The sequence below is a fragment of the Montipora capricornis genome, chromosome 12 (assembly GCF_036669925.1).
Source record: "Montipora capricornis isolate CH-2021 chromosome 12, ASM3666992v2, whole genome shotgun sequence".
Taxonomy (NCBI): domain Eukaryota; kingdom Metazoa; phylum Cnidaria; class Anthozoa; order Scleractinia; family Acroporidae; genus Montipora; species Montipora capricornis.
In genome coordinates, this window is record NC_090894.1 from 20,036,275 (window position 1) to 20,050,382 (window position 14,108).

The following is a 14,108-nucleotide window of genomic DNA, read 5'->3' on the forward strand; positions in this document are numbered from 1 at the left end:
ATGACAGGAACCTTACAATCGGCACATACTGCGGTTTGGAAACTGGACTACGCGTGCTGATTACCAGTAGCGCAGCTGTGTTGTCTTTTCATTCGGACGGGAGTTTTCAATATAGAGGATTTGACCTATCTTTCTCTTTTATTCCACTTGGTGAGTTCCCCGGTAACGTGCTGTCGAAGAAGTGTAGTAATTCGAAGGTGGGCGTTGTGTAGGGTAAAGCATGGTAGTGTAGTGTAGTGTAGTGTAGTGTGGCGTGGCGTGGCGTGGCGTGGCGTGGTGTGGCGTGGCCTGGCGTAGCGAGGCGTGGCGTGGCGTGGTGTGGTGTGGTGTGGTGTAGTGTAGTGTATTGTGGTGTAGAGTAGTATGAGGTAGTGTTGTGTGGAGTAGGTTTTAGTAACGTTTAGTGTATTGTGGTGTCCTTGTTGTATATGGTTATGAAAAAAGTTGAGTTGGGGAGCCCTGTTAGGGGGAACTATCTCTTGTCCCTAAAATTACTGAGACTGTTATCCCTAAAATTACTTATGTTTGGAATTTGAGAATATTTGGCAGTTTTGAAGTGTAAAGCCACCCGTTTTTTAACAGATAACCTAACACTGTATAATTGTACGAAAATTCTACAGTTTAACTCCAGGACACAAGCGGTTGACCGAATTAAAGAGCCTGGGAGCAAATATTGGACATCCTGCTTGAATATGGACTGACAAATGACCCTTTACTGTTCATTACCAGTCGCCAGTGATGTAAATGCTCGGCAAAAGTGACCAAAAGCATGATAATTGAGAAATCAAAGCTATTTTCTACTATCCCTAAAACTACCCCTTGTCCCTAAAATTATGTCGTCAGTTATCCCTAATCCCTAAAATTATTTTGCCAGTTTTCCCTTATCCCTAAAACCCTTAAGAGGGCCTAAGTTGGTATGGTATTTTGAGTATGCTAGAGCTCGTGAACCTCCCCTGCACTGAGGAGCTTTGTTCCTAACAGGTTGATCCAGTTAATTAAAGAAATATGTGTTTTGACGGTAAAATGAACATAACAGTGAAAAAGAGATTATTGAATGTGCTCTTGGTGTAGGTTGATTGCTTGCAAAATTTCGTAATTGTGACAGAAGAACGTGAAGATTAGCTCAAAATTAATTGGAGTTGTTTCTTAACTGCAGACAGTACTGTTTCGGCCTTCTGGGCCTTATCAGTGCATTGCTACAATCTCAAACGAAGTTTAAGCTTAAAAAGCCACCCCAAATGTCCCACACATGTGGTAAATCTAAGCCATGCCAGAGTGCTTAAGTTAGCGAGCTGGTGAGCATGCGCAATTGCCAGCGGAAATGACTCATCCTAGTAGAGTGCTCAATTTGGCATGAAAGCCAAAGCTTTGTAATGTCAAAGAGCTATATCTAACCGCAGACAGTACTTGCATTTAAAAACTTAATTCGAGACAGATAAAAGCTATACTTACAAGAAAGATTAAGAAACGGTACAGAACAAAAACCCAAAAAAGAAAAACAAGATCATCATTACAACGGAGCACGCAAACAGCAGGGTGAACCCAAACAGAGCGAAACTATTCCCGAGAAAGACGATGTTTGTCAACTTAAACCCAGTATACCTTATAATGGCCCTAGAAAGAAGAAAGCCTTCAATCGTGGAGGAGTCTCTACCCCGATTAGCTAACTCACTTCAACACACAAGACATAAAGCACGGGAGAGAGGCAGTCTCCATGTCTAACGCCACGCAACGAAGGAACAGGATCCGAAAGGAAATCATTCACTAAAATACGCATGTAGGCACCATTATACAAAGTAAAGATCCAATTCCGAAAAGATGGGCCAAAGCCAAAATGCTCCAAAAGATTCATCAGAAACGAACGATTAACACGATCAAAGGTTTTCTCCTGATCTAATGAAACGAGAATACCGGTCTCGGCGGTTTTCTAAATAAAATCTAAGTATCACGAAGAAGGGAGAAAATTAGAAGAAATAGACCGACCTGGAACAGAACAGGTCTGATCCGGGTCCACAATAGAACTCAGAACCTTCGATAAGCGAAGAGGGAGAGCCTTCGAACAAATCTTATTGTCCACAATCAAAAGGGAAATGGGGCACCAATTTTTCAGATTCTTCCGATCATCTTTCTTATGAACCAAACGTGTAACACTTGACTTTATTGAATCACAAAGCTCGCGGTGGACTAAAGATTCATTAAAACTTCAACCAAAAGGGGGCCCAAAAGGGGCCCCAAAAGGGGCCAAAAAGCACAGTAAAACTCGATTGTTAGGCCGTCAGGGCCGTGAGTTTTATTTCTATTAGAGAGCTTAAGGTCCTTGCACTAAGGTGCAGTATTGCGGTTTATCAAAATATCTTGATAGGATGTTATTTGTTTGAGACTTGATATTTGGATATTTTATTGATATTTGGGTGATAATAGAATGATAATATCGAGGAATCATTTTCATCATAATGTGCATGTCAAATATTAAACTATCATTATCATTTGAGATTATCATGATAGTTGCTCAATAATTTTCGCTTGCAAATTCTGTAATTGTCGCCATCAAATCTTTAATTTGAAAAAGTGGTAAATTGAGATATCAAAGTATCACTCTCAAATCTTGAGAATAGCATGGAAAAATATATTTCTGAATAGCAAGCTATAATATCATGTATCACTCTCATTCTCAAATCATGTCTTACGCAAGTGATTTTATCATGTAACAAAGAAGAACAGACACTGACAGTGATTGTTTGATATATCATGATAATATCAAAATTCTCTAATAAAGCTGGAGAATACCACAATTGATCACTCTATTACCGGGTAGAAGAAAACCTTACTTAATAAAAATGTTGTGATAATATCATGATTTATCACTATATCACAGGGGGAAGAAGAAATTCTTACTTAATTAAATATTCTGATAATATCATGATTTATCACTATATCACAGGGGGAAGAAGAAATTCTTACTTAATTAAATATTCTGATAATATCATGATTTATCACTATATCACAGGGGGAAGAAGAAATTCTTACTTAATTAAATATTCTGATAATATCATGATTTATCACTATATCACAGGAGGAAGAAGAAATTCTTACTTAATTAAATATTCTGATAATATCATGATAAATTATTGTTATACACAAAACGAAAATTTCCCAAGCAGGGTGCGAGTTGGGCTGTTGTTAATTCAAACTCTGGTGAGGTTTCTTAAACAAAACTGAGGCAAAATTTTCCGAAACGTAAAAGTATTATGTGCTCTCTGGTGGAGAAAATGCCGCTTTTTACGAGGTAGAAATTAACAAGTTTATTGGGGGAAAGCGGCTGGGAAGCATCATTTTGTCCCAACCATCTTGGAAGAAGGGGAAAACTCTTGAGGATCTATGTTGGTATTATTCCCAAAGCTCGTAGTACCGTGATTATTCTTAAACGTTTATATTATAGTTTAATTTATGCACATCTGTCGCATTGCACTGCCTTATGGGGAAGTACCTACCCGACTAAATTAAATTGTTTACTACTGCTATACAGAAAAGAGCATTAAGGATTATAACACAATAAGGCTGGCGAGATCATAGCAGACCCCTGTTTACTAGATTAATTAGGTATACTGAACATCTTTCAAATTACTAAATTACCATCCGGAAGTATTCGGAAGTATTATTCCGAATTATTCCGGATTATTCCGGAAGTATTCGTTCCTACTCCTGTGATGCGGGGCATGAATGAGTACAAAATTGTCAAATTCTCGAGCTGTGAATTTTCTTTGAGAACGTTTTCTGGAAGTTGTCTTTTAAGACATTTTATTATAAATTATGGCCATGTTCTTGACATGACAGGTTATCATACACCTTATTCTAAAATGACCGCCATTTTAGTATTCTCTTGTTTGATTGCAAATTGGCCCTTTAGGCCTCGTTGAAGGTTAAATATTCTTTTGAATTTTACGTTTGAAAGCGAGGCCAAAACGGTCAATTTGCAATCAAACAAAAGAATACTAAAAGAGCAGCCATTTTGGAATAAGGCGTATAGCAGCCTTATAACCTGTTAACAACACTGTTAATCGGATGTTCTGATTCGGAAAATAATCCAGGGACGTCTAAGCTAAATATTATCAAATAGTGATATTGTGCGTGTTCAAGATCGTGCGCTGCGGGCAATAAGAGGTACGTGAGGGGACTCCTCAAACGCGCCAAGCTGCCAGCACTTAGCAACAGGCGTTTGCAAGACATCCCCACACTAATATACAAAGTGAAAATTTAGCTTGTACCAAGTTGTGTCAGTATGTGAGATATTCAAGGCCAAGAACTCTCACTACGACCTCAGAAACTGTGATTTCGAAATACTTTGTTTCAACACTATACGTTACGGAAAGCACTTACTAAGCTTGATACCAAGGGCCATTAGTTTGGTCTAAACTTAGTAGTGAACTCAGGAAAGGGCGAAGGCTTAAAAGCATTTAAGGCCAAAACATGAAATAGATCGCTCAAGTTACATAGATAACAGAATTAGTTATTAGTTGCCGCAAGCTTCGTTGCTTATGCAACTAAGTAGATTGGTGTCCCCTAATAGCTTCCTGTATAGTATATATGTTGTGGTTTAATTTTGTTTTTGGTTTGAATTTTGAAAAAACCAGTTCATTTTTTTCTTTTAACCAGTTGAAATTTTTAAAACTGGTTCTTTTTAATCAACTGTCTAAAAAAGGGATTTTTTCTTTTATGTGCGGTGAAGTTAAAAAATTAAGGGTTTGGCTTTTTCAGGGGTTTAAAAAGAACTAGACATCTTTACCTCCCCTCTACCCACCTACCCCTCCCTGATTTCTGCGTTACCTCGATCCTACCCAACCCTTCCATCACACATCTATGCTTTCTTTCCATCAACCATAAGCCAATATTCTTAACCCAAAAGCCAAGACGACAGTTGTTTTAGACTAAACACTGCAAATAAGTGATTACTCCAATTTGACTATAACTACAATGCGTGCCAATCCCTTACCCAGAATGCAGTGTCTGACACGTGCAGACTGCAGACTAACCGTAACTTGTAGTAAAATCTAACCGTTTTGAAATGGGTGCTTACACTTAAATACTGCTTCTCAGCGCTATTTGTAAGCAGCCTGCAGTTGTCATACACCGCCTGAAACGCTAACTGACTTTCAAATTAGTGCGTAAACCTAATTGAGAACTTAACCCTAATCACTAAGCTGAGAATTTAACTCTAAACACTAAAAATTACTGTTCACATGCATAAATAATTATTATTGGCTTTGATAGTATCAGAGACAACAATCCATCATAATAATCTTAAAATAATTTTCCTACTTTATTTTATACATACTCCATAAAGTTAATTACAGAAAGATATCCAAATATGTTAAAACGGGAAGTGTTCTAAAGAAAATTAAACCAGTTTAAAAATCTAAACCGGTTTGAAAAAACCAAAAACAAAATTAAACGGCAACATATACATTTAAATAAAGTTCTAAGGTTATATTAGAAGCACGTTAAGTTTAGACGAAGTCTACGGAATAGTATCAGATCTGTCCAAAAAAATATTAAGGTGGCTCTGAACTATGCCGTGAGTTCTTATTTTAAATTCTAAAGACGCAAAAAACGGTGCTTGTGTTTCTTTTATGAAATTGGAGCGGAATAAACGTACAAAAGAGTGAGGTTCGGACAATTTTTTATACAAAGTTCTTATGCCGCTAAGCTACGAACTAACTGTTTTAGGGGCAACTTGTAGTTAGGACAAGCAATTTCATATCCCACTATACTAAGTTCAAATGCTGCTCTGCTAGGACCATGGTGTTTAAGGGGAAGGTTCGCGCTTCAGCGGATTAAAGTTGAAAAACATATATTCTGGCTGTTCGTAAAATTCAATCGAGGATCAGCAATAGGTATCCTTCGAACAACCTTGCCGTGGAAATTGAGTAGATCTGGCTGCATTCATAATTAGGAGATGCCTTCTTCCACTTTGGAAGAACTGCTGTAATTTATTTGTTATAGTTTCTTGCAAATTTTCGTAGTAGTGAGATTGAAATCAAACATTTAAGAAAAAAGACACAACTTGTAAATTTGCACGTTTCGGATACTCAGGTATCCATCTTCAGTTGAAGGATGTTTGTAAGTATTATTCTACAATTTGTGATTTACACCTACTCGTTACATACTTTATGTAACGTCACTCACTTGTAAACATCCTTCAACTGAAGATGGATACTGAGTATCCGAAACATGTTTTTCAAATTTTTGTAAAGTTGTGTCGTTTTTCTTAAATGTCACGTTATATTTATTTATGATTTAACCACAGGGAACACCACACTGCGTCCACACTCAACTCAACTACCAACAACGACACCAAGGCCAAGTAAGTAAAAGTCACACTCGATTGTGCAGAAAAGATCATCTTATAAATTTGATTGGAGAAACTCGTTTACTTTGTTATGCAAGTAAGATTTTTCTTGCCCGAACCCAATCAGGGAGACCGTCACGACCCCTGTGAGGCAAGACTTCTATTGTAACGACACTAGCCGCACATTTGTCGCTTTAGTGTTATTGGATGTCATAACACGTGTTTATGTAAAGATTTGTAGTTAGGCGTCTTTAAGATTTATTCGTGATGTAGTTTTAAGTCGTTGTTACTGTTATCATCAAGAGCCAGTTATTTTGCAGTTTGAATATAACAAAGACAAAGATTGCATGAGCTCATTGTTAATTGGAGGTTAGAATGGCCTGACAAGTTTGGTCATGTCACTACTGCGAAATTTTTAGAGGATATTTATTATGTGGTGTATTTCGTATTTTGTGTTGCTTATCTTTGGTACTGGGTAATGATGACCATTTTGTGTGGGGTATTCCAACAACTCCTCCTCGAACGCTTTCTGCACCATCTACGTACAACTTTGCCTGTAGAAGGGCCACCAAATAAGAAGAAAAAGCAACTTAAACTAGGAACTTAACCCGTTTAAAACTCAGGCTGCTTCCAACAACTCGTCCATAGTCTTTTTCATGCTTTAACTTCAGTTTTTGAATTGAGTTAATAACAATTCTGTTATTTTACTTTCAGGCATTTTCTCTTCGACAACAGTGGCACCAACTACCACCCCTTCTGTGATCCTCCCCTCTGGACCAAGTGCACTAAACCCGACTTCTATTCAAACCATTCTTCCTCAAACGCCTTCTGCACCAGGTAGGTACAACGTTACTGTAGAACTAAGCAATCCGATGAAGACGAAAAGCAATCTAAGTAAACCCGATGAGGATGATGATATTACTGTCGTGCGCTTTTTGCTTTTGACTTTTGTTGCAAACGTATCGATTATAAGCTTTGCATCTTAAAGTTTTGGGACAGCGAGCTGTAACGTGGAGATGAAAGATGAATTATCATTGAAACACTGGTAACATTTTCTGCCCCATAAACTTGAGAATTCATGACATCATCCTCGTCCAGCACACTCTTCATCTCTTTTCGGAAGCTTGTTCGTACGATAAATAGTTCTTTCATGGCTACCGGCCTTTTCCCTCACCGCGTGGGATCTAAAGGCATCAGAAAGATCTTAATAAATTCATTAGAGAATCTTTGGTTTTTTTTCCATTACTACGGAATTTCAATTTCAGATACGTGTCTCTGATTGTGATTGGTGTTGTTCTCTTCAATAGTTTACTTACTGATAATGCTAATTTTCTTTCAGATTGTGGGTCTTTCAGAAACAACACCCTGAGAAGTCCCGGATATCCTAACAACTATCCAAGAAACATGGATTGTGTCTATCGAGTTCCTATTCCTTTTGACCAGAAGTTGGTCATTTACTTTAACTTTTTTGAGTTGGAACGCCATTGGAATTGCTGGTAAGTGCCAAACCATTTAGGATTAGGTTTGTTTTCCAAATATTTGCTCTACGGTGCACCTATTAAAGTTTGATTTGCGTGGGCGTGAAAATGTATTGGAGGTAATAAACGGAAGCCTTAACATATTCGTTATAATGAATTGGAACATCAATCAAACTGCGGGTAAGTGCCAAGACGTTAGCCAATAATTTGCTTTGCAAATACTTTGCTCTATTCTACATCGATTACAATATTTAATGCATAGGTACCTTGTTGTGTTCTGGGATGACGTAAATGAATTTTCATTTGGAGATTATGAACGGACGCCCAAACATACCGTCATCCTATTTCATCGAGCCTCATTTAGATTATCAAATTTATAGGATTGCTGGTGGCCTTGTCTTTAAGTAATTAGATTTCAAGCCAGAAGCTACGAAGGCGATCAGCTGATGTAGTTTGGTTAGTGAGCGTGCAGCGTGTTTTGAACAATGTAAGCCTCGACTAACTCGGTATCCGACCGCTTCCAATTAGCATGCAACGTTTCGTTCAGCAATATTTCTAGTGACATGCCACCTTTGGAATACAGCCCTGTTCCTGTGGATCACACAATTGACGAGTTAATGATTACACCATTGAACGTTCTCTCTTGGCCGTAAGGGAAGGATTTAAGGCCGATCTCACTCACTGCTGTGTTAAGCAAATAATTGGAAGGTTTTGTGTTCTCGTGGCTGTGCCCTATTGTGATGCCTCATATCGACTCCCATCAATTCGGCGGGATCAAAGATTCGTCCACCTCCCACGCCTTGGTACGTCTTATCCACGAGTGGCTGCAAGGAGCTGAGACCCCTAAGGCGGTTATTAGATCTTGCCTGATTGACTTTTCTAAGGCATTTGATCGAATCGATCACAACATCTTGATTCATAAGCATTGCCTACTAAATGTTCTGCCTATCTTATTGAACTGGTGTGCGAGCTTTCTTCAAGACCAGTCCCAGGGTGTCAGGCTTGGTCAAGTGAAATCTAGGTGGAAGTATATCAATGCCGGGGTACCACAGGGGACCAAGCTTGGCCCCCTGTTTTTCCTGGTCATGATTAAGGACTTGTCTACCTCCCTTCCTATTTATAAGTATATTGACGATTGCACTATCTTCGAGGTTGTCACTCCCGCATGTGTTACGTCTACTCTGCAGAAAGAGGTGGATCAAATAAACCAGTGAACAGTTAGCAACAACATAAGACTCAAGGCAAAAAAGACCAAGGAGCTCACTATCTGCTTTGCAAAGAGTCAAGTCTTCCTCGAACCCCTCGTTGTTAACAATCCACAACTTTAGTCTGTCCAGTCAGTCAAGCTACTTAGAGTTATCAAGCACGATCTTAAGTGGGATCTTCATGTCGATTCAGTTTTTTTGAAGTAAGCGGTTGTACGCTTTAAGGACAACAAGGAAACTGCCAGGAACGCAGGACTGTCTTGATGATCTAGCCTTCAATATTATTTAATAGTATGCCCAACTTAACGATCTTTCCATAGTTGTCAAAATATGCGATAAAAATCGCACAGAATTTCGAAGACAGGATTTCTATGCAAATAATTTGCTATTTTATGATGTACCCAATTTCTCGACCTGGTTTGACATGAATGTGACATCTTTTCTTTGATTGCTATTTGATTAACGTGCTTTTGTCCTTTTATATGATAGGTTCGACTATTTAAGAATCAGCAATGATAGGAACCATATAATCGGCACATACTGCGGTTTGCAAACTGGACGAAGCGTGCTGATTACCAGTAGCGCAGCTGTGTTGTCTTTTCATTCAGACGGGAGTGCTCAATATAGAGGATTTGACCTATCTTTCTCTTTTCTTCCACTTGGTAAGTTCATCGGTAACATGCTGTCGAAGAAGTGTAGTAATGCGAAGGTGGGCGTTATGTAGGGTAAAGCATGGCAGTGTAGTGTAGTGTAGTGTGGCCTGGCGTGGCGTGGCGTGGCGTGGCGTGGCGTGGCGTGGCATGATGTGGTGTGGTGTGGTGTGGTGTTGTGTGTTGTGGTGGAGTAGTATAGGGTAGTGTTGTGTTGAGTAGGTTTTAGTAATGTTTGGCGTATTGTGGTGTCCTTGTTGTATGTGGTTATGAAAAAAATTGAGTTGGGGAGCCCTGTTAGGGGGAACTATCTCTTGTCCCTAAAATTACTGAGACTGTTATCCCTAAAATTCCTTTTGTTTGGAATTTGACAATATTTGGCAATTCCGAAGTGTAAAGCGGCCCGTTTTTTTTAACAGATAACCTAACACTGTATAATTATGCGAAAACTCTACAGCTTAACTCCAGGACACAAGCGGTCGACCGAATTAAAGAGCATGGGAGCAAATATTGGACATCCTGCTTGAATATGGACTGACAAATGACCCTTTACTGTTCATTAGCAGTCACCAGTGATGTAAATGCTCGGCAAAAGTGACCAAAAGCATGATAATAAAGAAATCAAAGCTATTTTCTTCTATCCCTAAAATTAATTTGCCAGTTTTCCCTTATCCCTAAAACCCCTAACAGGGCCTCAGTTGGTATGGAATCTTCAGTATGCTAGAGCTCGTGAACCTCCCCTGGCTTCGTTTGCTTTTACTATGACTAGATCCCCCTGCACTGAGGAGCTTTGTTCCGGACAGGTTGATCTAGTTCATTAAAGAAATATATGTTTTGACGGTAAAATAACATAACAGTGAAAATGAGATTGTTGAATGTGCTATTGGTGTAGGTTGGTTGACTGAAAAATTTCGTAACTGTGACAGAAGAACGTGAAGATAAGCTCAGAATTAATTAGAGTTGTTTCTTAACTGCAGACAGTACAGTTTTGGCCTTCTGGGCCTTATCAGTGCATTGCTACAATCTCAAACGAAGTTTAAGCTTAAAAAGCCACCCCAAATGTCCCACACATGTGGTAGATCTAAGCTATGCGAGAGTGCTCAAACTAGCTAGCCTAGTAGAGTGCTCAATTTGGGCATGAAAGCCAAAACTTTGTAATGCCAAAGAGCTATATCTACCTACAGACAGTACTTGCATTGAAAAACTTAATTCGAGACAGATAAAAGCTATACTTACAAGAAAGACCAAGAAACGCTACACAACAAACACTCAAAAAAGTAAAACAAGATCATCATTACAACGGAGCACACTGTTTGTCAACTTAAACCCAATATACCTTATAATGGTCCTAGAAAGAAGAAATCGTTCAATCGTGGGGGAGTCTCTAACCTGACAAGCTAAGACTTCAACACACAAGACATAAAGCACGGGAGAGAGGCAGTCTCCATGTCTAACCCCACGCAACGAAGGAACAGGATCCGAAAGGAAATCATTCACTGAAATACGCATGTAGGCACCATTATACAAAGTAAAGATCCAATTCCGAAAAGATTGGCCAAAGCCAAAATGCTCCAAAAGATTCATTAGAAACGAACGATTAACATGATCAAAGGTTTTCTCCTGATCTAATGAAACGAGAATACCGGTCTCGGCGGTTTTCTAAATAAAATCTAAGTATCACGAAGAAGGGATAAATTAGAAGAAATAGACCGACCTGGAACAGAACAGGTCTGATCCGGGTCCACAAGAGAATCCAGAACCTTCGATAAACGAACAGGGAGAGCCTTCGAACAAATCTTATTGTCCACAATCAAAAGGGAAATGGGGCACCAATTTGTTCAGATTCTTCCGAACATCTTTCTTATGAACCAAACGTGTAACACTTGACTTCATTGAATAACAAAGCTCGCGGTGGGCTAAAGGTTCTTTAAAACTGCAACCAAAAGGGCGTCCAAAAGGGGCCCAAAAGGACTGTGAAACTCGATTGTCAGGCCATCAGTTTCGTTTCTATTAGAGAGCGTAAGGCCCTTGGAAGATTCGCGTTCGGCAACAGACAAAACAAAAAAAAAAAAAAAGAGTGGAAGAACACATCATGTAAGGGAAAGACAGTTTTCTTATTGATCCGGATCCGCATTTGTTGTACAAAAAGCGAAAATTTGCCAAGCAGGGTGCGAGTTGTGCTGTTGTTGATTCAAACTCTGGTGAGGTGTCTTAAAAAAGCTGAGGCAAAATTCTCCGAAAGGTAAAAGTATTATGTGCTCTCTGGTGGAGAAAATGCCGCTTTTTACGAGGTAGAAATTAACAAGTTTATTGGGGGAAAGCGGCTGGGAAGCATCATTTTGTCCCAACCAGCTGGAAGAAGGGGAAAACTCTTGAGGATCTATGTTGGTATTATTCACAAAGCTCGTAGTACCGTGATTATTCTTAAACGTTTATATTATAGTTTAATTTATGCACACCTGTCGCATTGCACTGTCTCATGGGGAAGTACCTACCCGACTAAATTAAATTGCTACGGAAAAGAGAATTAATGATTATAACACAGTAAGGCTGGCGAGATCATAGCAGACCCCTGTTTACTAGATTAATTAGGTATACCGAACATATTTCAAATTACTAAATTACCATCCGGAAGTATTCGGAAGTATTATTCCGAATTATTCCGGATTATTCCGGAAGTATTCGTTCTTACTCCTGTGATGCGGGGCATGAATGAGTACAAAATTGTCAAATGCTCGAGCTGTGAATTTTCTTTGAGAATGTTTTCTGAAAGTTATCTTTTAAGACATTTTATTATAAATTATGGCCATGTTCTTGACATGACAGGTTATCATACCCCTTATTCTAAAATGACCGCCATTTTAGTATTCTTTTGTTTGATTGCAAATTGGCCCTTTTGGCCTCGTTGAAGGTAATATTCTTTTGAGTTTTACGTTTGAAAGCGAGGCCAAAAGGGTCAATTTGCAATCAAACAAAAGAATACTAAAATGGCAGCCATTTTGGAATAAGGCGTATAGCAGGCCAGCCTTATAACCTGTTAACAACATTGTTAATCGGATGTTCTGATTCGGAAAATAATCCAGGGACGTCTAAGCTTTATTATCAAATAGTGATATTGTGTGTGTTCAAGATCGTGCGCTGCGGGCAATAACAAACGTGAGGGGACTCCTCAAACGCGCCAAACTGCCAGCACTTAGCAACAGGCGTTTGCAAGACATCCCCACACTAATATGCAAAGTGAAAATTTAGCTTGTACCAAGTTGGGTCAGTATATGAGATATTCAAGGCCAAGAACTCTCACTACGACCTCAGGAACTGTGATTTCGAAATACTTTGTTTCAACACTATACGTTACGGAAAGCACTTACTAAGCTGGATACCAAGGGCCATTAGTTTGGTCTAAACTTAGTAGTGAACTCAGGAAAGGGCGAAGGCTCAAAAGCAGTTAAGGCAAAAACATGAAATAGATCGCTCAAGTTACATTGATAACAGTATTAGTTATTAGTTGCCGCAAGCTTCGTTACTTATGCAACTGAGTAGATTGGTGTCCCCTAATACCTTCCTGTATAGTATATATGTTGTGGTTTAATTTTGTTTTTGGTATGAATTTTTTAAAAACCAGTTCCTTTCTTTTTCAAATCAGTTTAACCGTAACTCGCAGTAAAACGTAATTGTTTTAAAATGGGTGCTTAGACTTAATAAATACTTGTAAGCAGCCTGCAGTTGTGATACACCGCCTGAAATGCTAACTGACTTTCAATTAGCGCGTAAACCTAATTGAGAGCTTAACCCTAATCTCTAAGCTGAGAATTTAATCCTAAACACTAAAAATTACTGTTCACATTCATAATTATTGGCATTGATAGCATCAGAAACAACAATCCATTATAATAATCTTAAAATAATTTTTCTACTTTATTTTATACATACCCATAAAATTAATTAGAGAAAGATATCCAAATATGTTAAAATGGGCAGTGTTCTAAAAAAAATTAAACCAGTTTAAAAATTTAAACTGGTTTTAAAAAACCAAAAACAAAATTAAATCGCAACATATACATTTAAATAAAGTTCTAAGGTTATATTAGAAGCACGGTTAGTTTAATTATTAAAAGAAGGCTACGGAATAGTTTCAGATCTGTCCAAAGAATTTTAAGATGGCTCTGAACCATGCCGTGAGTTCTTATTTTAAATTCTAAAGACAGGAAAACGGTGCTTGTGTTTCTTTTATGAAATTGCAGCGGAATAAACGTACAAAAGAGTGAGGTTCGGACAATTTTTTATACAAAGTTCTTATACCGCTAAGCTACGAACTAACTGTTTTAGGGGCAACTTGCAGTTAGGACAACCAATTTCATATCCCACTATACTAAGTTCAAATGCTGCTCTGCTAGGACCATGGTGTTTAAGGGGAAGGTTCGTGCTTCAG

At 38.5% G+C, this 14,108-nt stretch overlaps 1 protein-coding gene across 4 annotated transcripts in view; it reads left to right on the forward strand.

Moving 5' to 3' along the window:
• LOC138026525 (cubilin-like) overlaps window positions 1-14,108 on the forward strand; it is a 73,677-nt gene that overhangs the window by 31,753 nt on the left and 27,816 nt on the right. For 3 of the 4 annotated variants that reach the window (XM_068873910.1, XM_068873909.1, XM_068873907.1), the window contains exons 18-22: window positions 1-150; window positions 6,305-6,361; window positions 7,061-7,183; window positions 7,686-7,842; window positions 9,519-9,691. The exon at window positions 1-150 is cut by the window's left edge and continues 23 nt beyond it. In XM_068873910.1, coding sequence (XP_068730011.1) covers window positions 1-150; window positions 6,305-6,361; window positions 7,061-7,183; window positions 7,686-7,842; window positions 9,519-9,691 — 660 coding nt within the window. The remainder of the gene's footprint in view (window positions 151-6,304; window positions 6,362-7,060; window positions 7,184-7,685; window positions 7,843-9,518; window positions 9,692-14,108) is intronic. The other variant, XM_068873908.1, reaches the window with a different exon arrangement.